General features: G+C 35.6%; 1 protein-coding gene across 3 annotated transcripts in view; it reads right to left on the bottom strand.

The window, feature by feature from the left end:
* Positions 1-1,550: 1,550 nt before the first annotated feature.
* LARP1B (La ribonucleoprotein 1B) overlaps positions 1,551-17,693 on the bottom strand; it is a 130,567-nt gene continuing 114,424 nt past the window's right edge. For all 3 annotated transcript variants that reach the window (XM_082653433.1, XM_082653434.1, XM_082653435.1), the window contains 5 exons: positions 11,473-11,633; positions 10,987-11,131; positions 5,785-5,894; positions 4,920-5,047; positions 1,551-2,818 (listed from right to left, as the gene is read on the bottom strand). In XM_082653433.1, the coding sequence (XP_082509559.1) occupies positions 2,573-2,818; positions 4,920-5,047; positions 5,785-5,894; positions 10,987-11,131; positions 11,473-11,633 (790 nt within the window). In that variant the 3' untranslated portion in view covers positions 1,551-2,572. The remainder of the gene's footprint in view (positions 2,819-4,919; positions 5,048-5,784; positions 5,895-10,986; positions 11,132-11,472; positions 11,634-17,693) is intronic.

The following is a 17,693-nucleotide window of genomic DNA, read 5'->3' as shown; positions in this document are numbered from 1 at the left end:
ACAGTCCACTTATCCAAAGAAGATATTTATTTCAATACTGTCATTCTATAAGAACAAGACACCAAAAAGAAAATAATAAATTTAGTGTATTAAACTAGCTGCTTCTTGCCAGTACAAGAAAACATATAAGCTAAATAAAAATGGATGTAAGTTTAACACTGAAACTTCATTCACAACATATTGGGTGGGCCAAAAAGTGCATTCGGTTTTTTAAGTAAAAATAAAAGACACATTTTTCATTTTCACCAAGAACTTTATTGAACAATGTATTCACCTTTTTGTTCCACAACCTTCTGCCATTTTTCAGGCAACTTCGTAATTCCATCTTCCCAAAACTTTTCATCTTTTTGAGCAAAGAACTGTTCCAGATGCCTTTTGCAGTCTTCCAGGGAATTGAAATTTTTTCCATTAAGAGAATTTTGTAAAGACTGAAATAAATGGAAATCCGAAGGTGCAATGTCTGGTGAATACGGCGGTTGAATCAGAACTTCCCACCCACGCTGTAACGATATTTGCCTGGTCATCAAAGAGACATGCAGCCTTGTATTATCCTGATGGAAGATTATGTATTTCCTGTTGACTAATTCTGGACACTTTTCATCGAGTGCCGCTTTCAGTTGGTCTAATTGGGAGCAGTACTTGTTGGAATTAATCGTTTCGTTTTCCAGAAGGAGCTCATAATAGAGGACCCCCTTCCAATCCCACCATATACAAAATATCACCTTCTTTGGATGAAGACCGGCCTTTGGTGTGGTTGGTGGTGGTGCATTTCGCTTGCCCCAAGATCTTTTCCATTCCACATTGTTGTACAGTATCCACTTTTCATCGCCCGTCACAATTTAAAAACGGAACATTTTCATTACGTTTCAGTAGAGACTCACATGAGGAAATATGATCAAGATGGTTTTTTTCACTTAACCTATGTGGAACCCAAACATTAAAGCGATTCACATAACCAAGCTGGTGCAGATGATTTTCAACACTTGATTTGGATATTTTGAGTATGTCAGCTATCTTCCGCGTGGTATAATGTTGATCTCAATTATTTTTTCGGTTTGATCCCTATCAACTTAAACTGGTCTACCCAACCGTGGAGCATTATCCAGCAAGAAATCTCCAGCACGAAACTTCACAAACCACTTTTGACATGTTTGATCAGTCACAGCTCGTCCTTCACACACTGCACAAATGTTTTTGTGCGTTTCAGTTGCATTTTTACCTTTCTTGAAATAATAAAGCATAATATGCTGAAAATATTGTTTTTTTCTTCCATCTTCAATATTTAAATGGCTACACAAAAATTCACCAATTTTGGTAAGTCTTTTTTTAAGGCACGCTGATCTGACAGCTGTCACATATAATCTAACAAAATTGTTTCAAATAAAGTTAAAGACAACTAAGTGCTACTAGATCCATCTTATAGAAAAAACTGAACGAAACTTTTGGCCCACCCACTACAGTGGTCTTCTACTAGCAGAATTTGAAAATTACATCTTTTCAGCTGTATTCTAAACAAAAGTAATTAAAAATCAATTCAAATAATTTAGAATAAGTGCTTTATTTTAATTCCCACAAAAACTGAAACTATCATTTACGTCAGTTGCAACAGCAATAAAAATTAGAAGTCAATTCGTTTCTTGAAAACACTTTTTATAAGCATAAAACAAAAGTAAAGGACACAAAAAGGTACTCCTTTTAAACTGAAGATAATCTGATTACTTGTGACATACACACCTGCAGATGTACAAACAGCAAATGCATTCAAAACAGTGCAAGATTTAACTAATTTAGGACAGTATTCCAACCAATCCCAACTCAGTTTTCAATTACTTGTGCAGGCGTATATAGTCACAAAAAGTAAATCTCTTCTAAAACGTAACTGGCTGATGCCAATTCAGAACATTCCATACCAACACAACAATAACTATGGAAATCATGAGGTATGACTAATGGGGAAAAAGGCAAAATCCAACATCCAAAGTGCATATACTTCAATATAACTGCAATATATTTCTACTTTTGTAAAAAAAAAAAAAAAAAGTTTTCTTTAAACTATAAATCTAAAAGAAAAGCAAATGTATCATTTCACATTCTTTTTCTGAATTTAAAAAACATATACATAATTGTCCTTTGTTTTTGATAAGTTCAAATATGAATTGACAGTGGGGTTATTGGATTCTTTAAGAAAGCTCTATAGAATAGATGACTATAACATACTATATCTTCTTTAAGAAGTATGAGCTGAAATGTTAGGCATTCCTTGTGTTGTTTTTGTATATATTTAAGGAATGCTGTTCTTATAAACAATGGCTTTGAAAATGAAATATATTATTTCAAATATATATTTGAGACCAAAATGTATTACTAGAGGATCTCTATAAAAGGTTACCAAAATTAAACTTATTCGTGAAATCAGGGAAAACGTTTTTAGAATTTATCTTTCTAGAAAATAATGCTGCCATTTTTCTTCCTTTTTCTTTTTTCTGATTATGACAATTAAACATCAGAGGATTTCCCCCAATAAATACTGATGTAAATGTTGATTTCAAGGGCAAACAACTTTCATAAGAGTCTATTTCTCAGGCAGTTCACCATGTGTTGAGACTGAGGCAGCACTGTTCTGGCGTGAATTGTCATTGGACTGCTGTGAAGTATTCCTTCTGGGAGAGTTTGTTGGGACCCGAAGCTGATTGTCAGGTGTAGGCTTAGCAGCACTCGGTGACTTTGTAGAGGAATTAGATGGAAGTCTGTGACGATTACTCGCATCACCAAAAGTAGATGAATGTCTTTTTCTTCCAAATTCCTCACCTATAGGGGGCTGCAAATTATGAAAGACAACATAGTGATGATTTTACTATTTTTTCTTCCCTTCAAAATCTAAGGCCAGACTTTTCTAACAGAGGGAAACTATGCCGGCACTTCAGTAGATTTTATTAGTATAATGAAAACTTAACAGCAATTCAAGGTATTAAACTTAAATTTCCTCCTTATCAGTCAATTCTTTCATTTAACATGTTTATTAAGCTACTCCTATGTTTTAGGGCTTGAACTAAATAGTAGGGCATAAGGATAAGGCTGGGTTCGTTGTCTCTGGGAAAATGTTTCAGAGAGGACATTTTCCTTCTTTATGAAACTTCTGTCAGTTGCAAAGCATTTATAACTCTAACCCCTTTCTTCTCCAAACTTCCACAGTATTTAAAATGCAAATAGTCATACTTAACAGCACTGATACAGGAAAACATGACACAAATTTAAAAGCAGAGGTCTGAATTCTTGGCTTCTGTTCAGATAGGGCAAAAATCACTAGTATTATAAAGCAGGGACATCTTGTGACAGAACTGGCTGGACCACTCTAGAAACATAGCTTTTTTTTTTTTTTTTTTTTAATTTTTGGCCATGCTGCAAGGCATGAGGGATCTTGGTTCCCTGAGCAGGGATCGAATGTGTGCCCCTTGCATTGGAAAGTGTGGAGTCTTAACCACTGGACCACCAGGGAAGTCTGAAACACAGCTCTTTAATTCCAGAGATGGAGGCATTTCTATTAACTCCATCCCTGGGCTATCATATCTATTTACACAAAACTACAAAAGACAAACTAATTATAATACTAAGCAGAGATGAACCTAGCCTTCCTTTCACCTCTCTCTTTTCTGCTCTTTTTGATTCTTCTTTCCTTATTTCTCTCTTCTCTTCTTTCTCCTTTTTCTTTATCTTATTATGCTCATCCACTTCTTTTCTTAAAATGTTTTCCTTTTCCTCTTGAAATCAAATTGTCTAAACCCTATTCTCCTGTCTCTACACATGCACATAACATTCTTGCCCTAATTTTATTATGTGGGGAACCATAAATCCATGTTACATGAGCATGTGTTATGGAAACTATAGGATACAAGTACATAAAAAGTGAAAAATTTAAAAACTGCTAGTGAGGGGACTTCCCTGGTGGTCCACTGGTAAAGAATCTACCCTAAATGCAGGGGACGTGGGTTCAATTTCTGGTCAGGGAACTAAGATCCCACATGCTGTGGGGCAACTAAGCCCACATGCCACAACTCCTGAGCTCACGTGCCTCAACTAGAGAGCCTGCGTGCTGCAGACTACAGAGCCCACATGCTCTGGAACCTGCACACCACAACTACAGAGTCCACAGGCCCTGGAGCCTACACAACACAACTAAAGAAGAGAAAACCCACACGCCACAACTAGAGAGAAGCCCGTGTGCCACAACGAATATCCCATGTGCCGTGACTAAGACCCGACACAGCCAAAAATAAATAAAATAAAATAAAGAAATAATAAAGAAATCTTTAAAAAAATAAAAACAAATAAAAACTGCTAGTGAGAAATGAGTAACATATCCATATAAAAGTTACTAAATCCATAAAATGTTTATCATGCATATCAAAATTAAAGTGAACTGACCATTGCTCCATGGTCATGTAAGATATTAACATTTAGGGACTCTGGGTAAACAGAATATATGGGAATTCGCTATACTATTTTTGCACCTCTTTTAAAGTTTGATTTCAAAACTGGAAAGTTAAATTTTCAAAATTAAATTTAAAAAATAAAAATTATACTGGGCTTCCCTGGTGGCGCAGTGGTTGAGAGTCCGCCTGCCGATGCAAGGGACACGGGTTTGTGCCCCGGTCCGGGAAGATCCCACATGCCGCAAAGCGGCTGGGCCCGTGAGCCATGGCCGCTGAGCCTGCGCGTCCGGAGCCTGTGCTCCGCAACGGGAGAGGCCACAGCAGTGAGAGGCCCGCGTACCGCAAATAAATAAATAAATAAATAAATAAATAAATAAATAAATAAATAAATAAATAAATAAAAATTATAAAATTAAACTTAAGAAAGTCACTGATAGCTCAAACATAAGAGTAATAAAAATAATACAGGGGAAAGGACTTAAAACTTACGTCAACACGGAAGTCTTCCAACTTCTTAAAGCTACAGAGGTATTCCTGAAGTTTGGGGTCAATAGACTGTGTCTTAGATTGAGAATATTTTAGGTAAGCCCAAAACTTTTCTAATCCATATAGCTGACCTAATAACAAAGAAGAATATACATGATAAAATATATAGAATCTTTAAAAAATGATTCATATGGGATATGATCCTACCAGCATTAAACCATGTCTTCTATGTACACTTTATCTAGATCTTGAAGGTAAGACATTGTAATGAATAATGGCAGCTAACATTTACTGAGCATTTGCCATGTAACACGTATTATTTAAGTGGTTTATTGTATATTAAACTAATTTGAACTATATACAACCCTGTAATATAGGTGCTCTTGGGTATACTACTGATGAGTAAACTGGGCTAACAAGGTTTTGGGGTTTTTTTTGTTTGTTTGTTTTTCTAACAAGGTTAAGTAACTTACCCATGGCCACAGAGCTACAAAGTAGGGGAAATGGGATTCAGACTTACGGATCTAGCCCAGAGTCTGCACTGTTACTCACTGTGCTATTCCACCTTTCCAAACACACTTGCTCATGTTGCATAGAATTTTCATGTAATGGAACATCAGTGAGTAGTCATGTGTGTCAAATGAATAAAGACAAAATACAAATAAGGAAACACTTCGGAGTGGCTATTTTCCAACATCTCACAAGTAAGACTTTCGTACTATATGGTGCTCTATCCTTCATCACAAACCATAATAGTGGCCTGAAAGTCTTAAACAGTCTGCCCTAAAAAAAAGTTACAAACTCCCTATTTATTGACAGACTCAGATTTACAATTTCCAAATAGAATAAGTTTATTGTTTTATTTTACCAGATTCGCAGTCTTTTTTGGTTTCTTCTTGGAAATCCTTAAAAATTTCTTGTCTGAATTTTTTTTCCAGTCCATAACTATAAAACCTGAACAGACATTCTAATCCATACCTGTGGGAAGAAAATAAAAAGTTTATAATAGAATTTTTCCTATGACAATGCAAATAGTCATATTTAACAGCACTGATACAGGAAAACATGACACAAATAATCTCAAACAAAAGTGTTCAAATGTATGTAATTTTTAGTACGCAGATTTTTAGCTGAAGTGGTAATTAGTAATCTACAGCTGGCTTTGCTAGTTTTGTTGACTCAGGCATAGCATCTCATGGAGGTATACTGGGAATATGCAAAATAAGAGGCAGCCCTTGGACAACTACACTGTGGTTTCTTTGAACAGACACAGGATCTCTCCCTGGTATTTCTGAAGAACTCCCTGGCATTTTTCCCCGGTATTTCAAAAGATTTAGTGACAAACTGGCAATGTTTTAGATTTTTTCCCAAACCAAGGCTTATAATGGTGTGTTAGTACATGGTATTAAATACTCGAACATAATCTCTAGGAAGATAAAGACCATACTCTTGGGCCACAGACTCTAGGTGTGGTTGACCCATTCAACTATAAAGGGACAAACCTAATTAAATGTCTCCTAAGAGAGCCTTCCTGCTTATAAAGTATATTAAATAAAAGATATTTTGCCAAAAGAATTGTATCACTGCATAAATCAGAAAAATTTGTTTCTTCTTACAGCTACCTAAAGAACCTGAGACAAGTTTTGGACAGTGGATCAAGAAACTACATGGGCTCAACCTTCAACTAATGGTGATGAGCAGAACCCATGAGAGTGGACATGCACAAGGTCAATGGACAGCAGTAAAGGGACCATCCAGCTCATTCAAAGAAAGCATGTCGCAATTTAGAAAATCCCTCATGTAGAATCTTTAAGTCATTCTGGGTGCCTCAGTGGAGGGGAGGCTATATTTCTTCATTCCTGGTATCATAATACTGCCCAACCATTATTCACAGGAAGAAGGGTGTGTGTGTGTGTGTGTGTGTGTGTGTGTGTGTGTGTGTGTGTGTGTGTGTGTGTGTGTGTGTGTGTGTGTGTGTGTGTGTGTGTTTATCCATGCATATGTCCTTTGTAACCAGCTTATTTACAAGATAGAGAGTGACGGTCTCTCTGGAAGAATAAACAGGTTTCTTGGTAAGATGGCAAGAGGAATGCAGGACTACCAACCATACACTAACCTGAGCCCTTTCCTTTGGTAGCCATAAATGACACTATTCCTTGAGCTTGTATGACTGAGGCTAAGGGGACTGAGTACTAAAGGAACAACAGTTCAGAATGACAAACCTGTCTTAATACTCCTCTTATGGGATCATATTATATTGATACCAGTGGTTCTCAACCTTGACTACCTATGTGAACCATCTAGGAAGCTTTAAAAAAATGCTGACGCCCAGGCTCCACTCCAAACCAATGAAATCATAATCTCTGGGGCTGAAGCCTAGGCTTCTTTCTTTCTTTCTGGAAAGCAGGATTGAGAAATTTTAGGTTTTATCAAGTAAATGACATTTTAGAGGAATGTTAGGATTCTTAGATTTTGGGTAAAGGCCAACTGACTACTACAATATCTGGATTTCTAGTCTTACTTTTCAGGAAACTAATTCCAAAGATCAAAAATATGACATTAATAATACAATCCAAATATGCATCATAAATGCTGGAGTAAAGAGCAGGGGCAGGGCTTCCCTGGTGGCACAGTGGTTGAGAGTCCACCTGCCGATGCAGGGGACACGGGTTCGTGCCCTGGTCCGGGAAGATCCCACATGCTGCGGAGTGGCTGGGCCCGTGAGCCATGGCCGCTGAGCCTGCGCGTCCGGAGCCTGTGCTCCGCAACGGAAGAGGCCACAACAGTGAGAGGCCCGTGTACCACAAAAAAAAAAAAAAAAAAAAAAAAAGAGCAGGAGCAAATGACCAGTCTCTCAGTTGTCATTTACTCACTGACCAATCACTGTGAGACAGCTTAGATGAGTAGAAAACAAAAAGGCTGAGAACCAGAAAGAACTACATTTGAATTCTAGGCTTATAATCATCTCTCTAAAAATGGGGATAATAATATCCTACTTTTCAATAATAGATAATATTTGTAAAGCACTTAGACCAGAGCTGGCACATTGCAGATGTGTATGTAATTAATGTTACTTCTCTCCTTTCTTCTTGAAACCATCCTACTGCTAATGTTAGTCAATGGATATATTCAGTACTGATCTTCTTCCTAATAAAAGTAACCATTTATTGAGCACTTACTATGTATCAGGTAGTATGTTAAGCTATTATAAACATACACAGAATACCATAGGAACAAAGAAGAGGAACTCCCAATCTAGACTTGGGTATAAATGGGATCAGAAAAGTTATAGAAAGTCCTGAGGAACAAACAGAAATTATTTGCATAAATAGCAAAATATGCTGATTAATTATAATAAATGCTTTCAAACTTTTCTAAGTCCAATAGTAAGAAAAATATTTTACCTTGTGACCAAGTCAACACTCACATATATACGTGTGTACATAAAAACATATATGTTTTGTAAATAATTAAATTTGTATTTATGTATGAATTGTAAAACATATTAACCTTACTATGTTCAGTGTAGTCTGATATTTTCTATTTTTTTAAGTAAGTCAGAACCACTAAACTGATTTCACAACCCACTAACGGGTAGCAAAACACAGTTTAAATGAGAAAATCTAGATTAGCCACTATGAAGAACAGTTTGGAGGTTCCTTAGAAAAATAAACATAGAACTACCATATGATCCAGCAATCCCACTCCTGAGCATGTATCTGGAGAAAATTACAATTTGAAAATATACATGCACCCCAACGTTCATAGCAGCACTATTTACAATAACCAAGACATGGAAGCAACCTAAATGTCCATCGACAGATGAATGAATAAAGAAGATGTGGTACATATATACAATGGAATGCTACTCAACCATAAAAAAAGAATGAAATAATGCCATCTGCAGCAACATGGATGGACCTAGAGATTGTCATACGAAGTCAGACAAAGACAAGTATCATATAGATATCACTTGTATGTGGAATCTAAAAAGATGATACAAATGAACTTATTTACAAAACAGAAACAGGCTCACAGACTTTGAAAACAAACTTATGGTTTGTTTTCCAAAGGGAAACGGTGAGGGGAGGGATAAATTAGGAGGTTGGGATTAACACATACAAACTACTGTAGATAAAACAGATAATTAACAAGGACCTACTAGCACTGGGAACTCTACTCAACCTATATGGAAAAGAATCTGAAAAAGAATGGATTGTATGTATATGTATAACTGATTCACTTTGCTGTACACCTGAAACTAACACAACATTGTAAATCAACTATATCCCAACATAAAATAAAAAATTTTGAAAGAAAGAAATGGCAAATATTGCCTTCAGTGCCAACTCTGATAAACTGGCAGTAGCTATCAGAGCTGTGATAAGAAAGACTATAAATCTGAATTCAAGAATAATATTAAACAATGCTGGGATTGATTTAGAGATGTCAGTAATGAACAGAGAAGAGGGAAAAAGGTACACATGCCATTTATTTATCATTCCTGATCAAGATAAAGATTCTAGATGAAAACTAAATGGGCTTTATTTTTACACAAGTCAGTGCAAATGTATATTTTTTTTCAAAGAAATGTATTTGCATATCTTGTATTCCTCTTGATCACAATATTGATTAACAATAGATTCTTATTTGAGCTTTACAAGAGGAATCCATTTTTAGAACCTGAAGAAGGGTAAATTTAGGTAAATATTGAGTGGAAAACTATCTTTTTTCTTCTTCCATCTCATCTTCCTTCCTCCCTTTTCCCAAGAATGAATAGCTTAGCTTGCATGAATCCATTTCATGTTCCTTCTCATCCTCTTGGTCTGTTCTCAATTCAGCCCTATTGGCACAAATTACCCTGAACATTCCTCATGGAAGCAAGATCTACCCTAGACAAAAAGAAGAGTTAGCAAAGCAGAGGGAGGATAAGAGAAGAATAAGCAGAGATAAGAATATGTACAGATGTCTAGAGGATAGAGAGCTCGGTTCATTTGGAGAACACGTAGTTCAGTACCACGGTTGCCTAGAGAACTACAGTTGACCCTTGAACAACATGCACGTTAGGAGCCTCCCACAGTTAAAAATCTGAGTATTAACTTAAAAGTTGGCCCTCTGTATACACGGTTCCTCCATATCCACAGTTCCTCATCCACAGATTCAAGCAACCATGGATTATGTAGTACTGTAGTATTTACTATGGAAAAAATTCTGCATATAAGTGGACCCATTCAGTTCAAACTGGTTGTTGAACAGTCAACTGTAGTAGGAAAAAATGAGACTGAACAGGTGTGTCAGGATGTATCATGAGAGACCTTATTTTTTCTTGTCTCAAGGAATCTTAACTGGTTTGGCTCTAAGCATGTAACAATTTGGGGATGTATATGCACATCCAAGGGAAATCTGTAATGGTAGGGGCAAGAGAGAGAAAAATCTGTCTTTCAAATTACATTTGGCCTTTGTACCAGCCCCTAACATGGTTCCAAACATGATACCCACAAACCTGTGTAGTCCCCTCCTACATTATACCAGGGTTGGTTTGTGTGAACACTATAATATGGCAGAAGTGATGTCACTTTCAAGTGCAGGTTAAGTAAGACACCGAAGCATTCATCTTGGAAGTTCTCCCCCTTTCTTAGATCATTCACTCTGGGTGAAGTCACATCGTGAAATGCCCTATGGGGAGACCTATGTGCCAAGGTACTGAAGCCTCCTGCCAATATCCAAGTGAATGAGCTTGAAGAAGATCCTCTAGCCTGAGTCAAGTCTTCAGAGACTGCAGCCCTGTCCAATACCTTGACTGCAATCCTATGAGAGAACTGAACCAGAGCCACCCAGCTAAGCTGTTTCTGGAGTCTTGACCCTTAGAAACTATGAACTAATAAATGTTTGTTGTTTTAAGCTTCTGCGTTCTGGGGTAATTTGCTATGCAGCAATAGAAAACTAACACAGTCCTTCTCCCAGTTATCACGTGGTACTTTCACAGTTCAAAATCAGGCTACTTCTGTACTAGTTTTTAGTATTTTTAAAAAATTCCCTCCAAGTGTAAAAATAAGAGAAAATATTTGACCTGTAATTTTCTTTTGCATCTTCCCAAGCAAGTTGTCTAAATTCCTCATACATTGTTTTATTGAAGTGATCTCTGAGGAAAAAGGACCAGAAACGAAAGAGGGTATTCATTTCTTGAGACTGGCCAATTCCCAAGTGTTTTCTCTCTGGAAAAAGTCAAAACAGCAGATGTTTTACATAGCGTAAAATAAAGAAAGCTGAAACATATTAATCCCCAATTGGGTTTCTTTTAAACAAAGAACAAATAATCCATTTTCTGACTCACTGCTCCAATTTAAGCATTTGTCAATAGTAACAAGAATATAGTAAGCTTTATTTCCTAATGTGTCTAAGCTACAAAATACATGAATAAAGAACATATATGAACACATTTACTTAAGGCAATTTTAACAAAGGACTATTTTAACCTGATATTAAATGTCACAACTTGAATTTTTTAGAATTATGTTTTAATTTTAAAGATAGCTATATAAAGGAAGGCTCTTACCACTTAGGCATCTTCTACGATACTTGTGGTACACTTGTTGGGTAAAGCCATTTTCCTTCAAAAGTTCGTGAGAAGGATGCTGGAACTTTGGGAATGAATGAGGAGTACATCCATAACTTCCTACTAGTGGTGCACCTCCTGAAGGCGAAGCATTTGAACTGCTGTTTGAGGAGGGGGAAAAAAGCCTTCAAACTGAAATATCAAGAACCAAGTGTTTAAACCAATTTGTACTATTTGTTTACTGAGAATCTGAATCTGAGTGGAAAAGGCATTAGTCCCTAAAACTCTCCTAAACTAATGATACACGGATCTACATATGAATTGCTATCTATGTTCAACACATGGGTAAATTCAGAATTTGATAAAGGACATGGTCATAAATTCTCAAACTAAAACAATAAGTAGAGGCAGATAACTGACTAGCTAGCTTACTCTTCTCTTCCAGATACATTATTAATTTAGTTATATTTGGTTTTTTTCTTATAGTACTGGGGAAATTTTCAATTTTCATGAGTAATTAGGTTAATGATATAAATTGAGTAAAGTGGATAAAATCTGGCACAAAGGCAATATTTTCATTATCCTAAAGACATACCTGTAATTCTGTAAATCAATTTCACTTCTGAAATTTCGCCTATATCTATCTTTTCCTTTTCATCTTCACTCTGTTATTCAAATTGAGGCTTTCCTCCTCTTTCACTTGAACTAATTGGTCTTGTTTTTTCAATCTCCCTCCTCTATACTGCCACCAAAATGATCTTCCTAAGACCGCTCTAAATCAGTGGTTCTCAATGTGTGGTCTGTAGATGCTTGGAGGGGTTCCCAAGAACCTTTCAGAAAGTCTGCAAGGTCAAAACTATTTTCACAACAATACTTAGACATTATTTGCTCTCTTCACTGTGTTTACATCTGTACTGATAGTACTAAACAATGGTGTATAAAACTGCTGATGCAAACTGAGTCAGTGGCACCAAACTTTACTTACTAGTGGTTATATTATTCACTGCTGTGTACTTGAAAAAAAATTTTTAATGCCAGTTTCACCTTAAGAGTTCCTTGATGAAGCAAAAAAAAAAAATTAACTTTATGAAATCTCAACACTTGAGTACATCTCATTGTGTGTGACAAAATGGGACAGAAGCTTTAGCTTTGCAAAATGAGAACATTCTGGAGATATTTCACAACAACGTGAATATACTTAACACTACTGAACTGTACTCCTAAAAATGGTTAAGATGATGAATATTTCATGAGTTTTGAATATGAAATGAGTATTTCATTGTGTTTTTTATAACAATTAGGGGGAGAAAAGCACTTTTGTAGCATATCAAAATATGATGGCTGTTGTTATGAACTAAATGTTTGTTGAATTCCTAACCCCCAATGTGACGGTACTAGGATGTAAAATAAGTCATGACACTAGAGCTCTCATGAGTGGGATAAGTGCCCTTATGAGAGGAGACACAAGAGAGCTTCCTTCTTCTCTCTCTGCTCTCTGCCATGTGAAGATACAACAAGATGGCCATCTGCAAACTAGGGAGCAGGCCCTCACCAGATATGGGATCTGTTGGCACCTTAATCTTGGGTCTGTGAGAAATAAATGTTTGTTGTTTAAGCTCCCCAGCCTATGGCATATTTGTTACAGCAGTACTAACTACAACAGTTGTCTTAAAGCACTCATGCGATAAAATTATGAGCCAAACTGTTTTTTTCATGGAATACCATTTTTAATTAGAAGAATAGCCAACAAATTATGGTTATTCAGACTTTGTTTTGTGTCAGACATTTCCTTGAAAATGAACAAAATGAGTCTGTAACGTTCAGGAAAAATTCGAGCTTTCATGCAAAAATAAGAATTTTGGAAACTTTGTATTTGTCACTATGAGCCTAGTAATTCCCACTCATACCTAAACACTTATCTAATGAAATCAATGCTGGGTTATTTTTTAGGAGTTTGTGTGTGTTGTAAAATATATATGATATTTGTAATTTTAGCCATTCTTAAGTGTACTACTCATCAGCATTAAATATTCACAATGTTATATAACTATTACCACTACCTCTACCAAAACCTTCTTTATCATTCCCAACAAAAACTCTATCCATTAAATAATGAATAACCCCTTTCCCTCTCCCTGCAGTCCCCAGTAACCTCTATTTTACTTTGTCTTTGACTATTCTAGGTACCTCATATAAGTGGAAACATACTATATTCATCCTTCTCAGTCTGCCTAATATCACTAAGCATGTTCTCAAGGTCCATCCATGTTAAAGCTGAAATCAAAATTTCATTTTTTATATGGTTGAATCATATTCCATTGTATGTATATACCTACTATGTTTATCTAGTCATCTGCTGATGGACTCTAGTGTTGTTTCCACCTTCTGGCTATTATAAATAATGCTGCTATAAACATGGCATAAAAATATCTGTTCAACTCCCTCTTTTCAATTCTTTTGGATATATACCTAGGAGTCAAATAGCTGGGTCATGTGTTAGTTGTGTTTTACCATTTTGAGAAAATGCCAAACTGCTTTCTACAATGGCTGCAGCATTTTATATTTCCAAGAGCAATGCACAGGGTTCTAATTTCTCCACATCCACACAAACATTTGCTTTCAGTTTTTTTGATTATACGTATCTGTATTAGTCAGCTCAGCTGCCATAACAAGATACCACAGACTGGATGGCTTACACAATAGAAATTTATGTTCTCACAGTTCTGGAGGCTAGAAGTCCAAGATCATAGGGCCAGCAGTGTTGGTTTCTGGGGAGGCCTCTCTTCCTGGCTTACAGAGAACCACCTTCTCATTGTGTCCTCACATGGCCTTTCCTCTGTCTACATGCAGAAAGAGAGAGATCTCTGGTGTCTCTTCCTCTTCTTATAAGGTCAGATTAGGGCCCCATCGTATGGTTTCATTTAACCTTAATTATCTCCTTAAAGGCCCTATCTCAAATACAGTCAAGCAGGGGGGTTAGGGTTTCAGCATATAATTTCAGAGAGACAATTCAGTCCATAACACCATCCTAATGGGTATGAAGAGATATCTCATTGTGGTTTTTGATTTGCATTTCTCTAATGATTAATGATATTGCACACATTTTCATTGGTTTATTGGCCATTTGTATATCTTCTCTGGAGAAATGTCTATTCAAATCCTTTCCCAATTTTTGAATTGGGTTTTTTGGGAGACTTCTATATATTTGGACTATTAACCCGTTATCAGATATATAATTTGCAAATATTTTCTCCTATTCAGTAGGTTGTCTCTTCACTCTGATAGTTTCCTTTGATACACAAAAGTTCATAATTATGATGAAGTAAAATTTATCAATTTTTCTCTTTTATTGTCTGTGTTTTTGGTGTCATGCTCAAGAAACCACTGTCAAATCTAGGGTCATAAAGATGTTCCCCTACATTTTCTTCTAAGAGTTTTACAGTTTTAGCTGTTAAGTTTACATCTTTGATCCATTTTAATTTTTTGGTATCTGGTATAAAGTATGGATCCCATCCTTTCACACGTTGGATATCCAGTTTTCCTAGCAACATTTGTTAAAAAGATGACCCTCTCCTTCACTGAACAGTCTCAGCACCCTTGTAGAAAATAAACTGACCATATATGACAGATTTTATTTCTAGACTCTCTATTCCATTGGTCTATACATCTGTCCTTATGCCAAGACCATACTGTTTTAATTATTGTAGCCTTGTAGTAACTTTCAAAGTTGGGAAGTGTTGGTCCTCCAATTTTATTTTTCTTTTTAAGGTCATTTGGGCTTTTCAGGGCTCCTTGCAATTCCATATAAATTTGAGGATCAGCTTTTCCATTTTTGTGAAAAAGGGTATTGGAATTTTTGTAGGGATTGTGTTAAATCTATAGATCACTTTCGATTGTAATAATGTCTTAACAATGTTAAGTCTTCCTATCCATGAAAATGGATTGTCTTTCCATTTATTTAGGTCTCCTATAATTTTTTCAGCAATGTGTTTTGTAGTTTTCAGTGTATAAGTCTTTCACCTCCTTGGTTAGATTTATTCCTAAGTATTTAATTTTTAGACGCTAATGTAAATAGAATTGCTTTCTTAATTTCCTTTTCAAATCATTCAATGCTGCATATAGAAACACAAGCTGATTTATATGTATTTTGTACAGTGCAACTTTGCCAAATTTGTTTATTAGCTTCAGTTTCTTTCTTGTTGATTCTTTGTAATTTTCTATTTATGGAATCATATTATTTGTGACTAGAGATAGATTTACCTCTTCTTTTCATATTTGATGTCTTTTCTTTCATTTTCTTCTCTATTAGTTCTGGCTAGGACTTCCAGCACAACAGTGAATACCAATGGCAAAAGCATGTATTCCTGTCTTGTTCCTGATCTTAGGGGGACAGCTTTCAGTCTTTCACCATTGAGTATAACACCAGCCATGGGTTTCTCATAAATGCTTTTTTCGTGTGAGGAATTTTCCCTCTAATCCTAGTTTTCTAAGAGGTTTTGATCATAAAAGTTGGATTTTGTCCTTTCCTATGTCAATTGATATGATTATGTAGTTTTTCCCTTAGTTCTATTAATATGATGTATAATGTTGATTTTCTTGTATTGAACCACTCTTGTATTACTGGGATAAATCCTGCTTGCCATGGTGAATAATCATTTTATTATGCTATTGGATTACATTTGCTAATATTTTGTTGAGGACATATGCATCTATATTCATAGGAATACTGGCATATAATTTTATTTTCTTGTGATATCTTTATCTAGTTTTGGTATTAGGGTAATGCAGGCCTCAGAGAATAAATATTCCCTTCTCTTCAATTTTTTGAAGGAGTCTCAAGAGAGTTAGTGTTAATTCTTCTTCAACTATTTGGTAGAACTTACTAGTGAAGCAATTTGGTCCAGAACTTTCTTTGTTAGGGATTTTTGATTCCTGATTTGATCTCCCTACTTCTTATAGGTGGGTCAAATCTTCTATTTCTTATTGAATCAGTTTAAGTAATTTATATGTTTCAAGGAATTTATGCATTCCTTCTAGGTTACCTAATTTGTTGATGTATAGTAATTTGTTCATAGTATTCTCTTAGGATCCCTTCTATCTCTATAAGGTCAGTAGTAATGTCTCCATTTTCATTTCTGATTTTAGTTACTTATATCTTCTTTTTTTCCCTTGGCAGTCTAGCTAAAGAAAGGCTTGTCAGTTTGTTGATCTTCTTAAAGAACCAACTTTTGATTTCACTGATTTTCTCTACTGTTTTACTCTTCTCTATATTGTTTATTTTTACTCTAATCTTTAATATTTCTTTCCTTCTGCTATCTTTGTTTTTAGTTTGCTCTTCCTTTTTGAATTCCTTAAGGTAAAATGTTAGGCTACTGATTTGTGATTTCTCTTCTTTTTAAATGTGATTTCTCTTCTTTTTAGTTATAATTTTCCTGCACCCCATAAGATGTGGTATGCTGTGTTTCCACTTTCATTCATCTCTAAGTACAGTCATCCCTCAGTATTCATGGAGGATTGGTTACAGAACCCTTCATGGATGCGAAACCCATGGATATGGAGGGCGAACTGTAATTTCCATTGCAATTTCTTCTTTGACCCATGGGGTACTTAAGAATGTGTTGTTTAATTTCCACATATTTGTGAATTTTCGTTTTTCTTCTGTTAGGGATTTCTAACATCATCCTACTGTGGTCAGAGAAGATATCTTGTGTGACATTTCTTTTAAAATCTATTGAAACTTCTGTTACAGCCTAACATATGGTCTATTGTGGAGAATGTCCCACATGTACTTATGAATTTGTATTCTTCTATTGCTGGGTGAAATATTCTATAAATGTCTGTTAGGTCTAATTGGCTTATTATGTTGCTCAAGTCCTCTATTTTGTTAATCATCTTATGTTGAGATGATCTATGCATTACTGAAATCAGGGTATTGAAATCTCCAATTATTCTTGTAGAACTATTTATTTCTCCTCTCAATTCTGTCAGTTTTTGCTTCATATAACTCCCGAGGGGCTGTTATTAGTTACATAAATGTTTATAATGAAACTTCTATTAATATATAATATACTTAGCTCTTATAATCTTTTTGGATTTAAAGTGTATTTTGTTTGATATTAAAATAGGCACCCCAGCTCTCTTAAATTTGCATCTTTTCACTTTCAATCTATTTGTGTCTTTGAATCTAACATGAGTCTCTTGTAGACAGTATATAGTTGGAT

The sequence above is a fragment of the Grampus griseus genome, assembly GCF_964374135.1.
Source record: "Grampus griseus genome assembly, chromosome: 4".
Classification (NCBI taxonomy): domain Eukaryota; kingdom Metazoa; phylum Chordata; class Mammalia; order Artiodactyla; family Delphinidae; genus Grampus; species Grampus griseus.
This window is presented reverse-complemented; position numbering and strand designations above follow the sequence as displayed.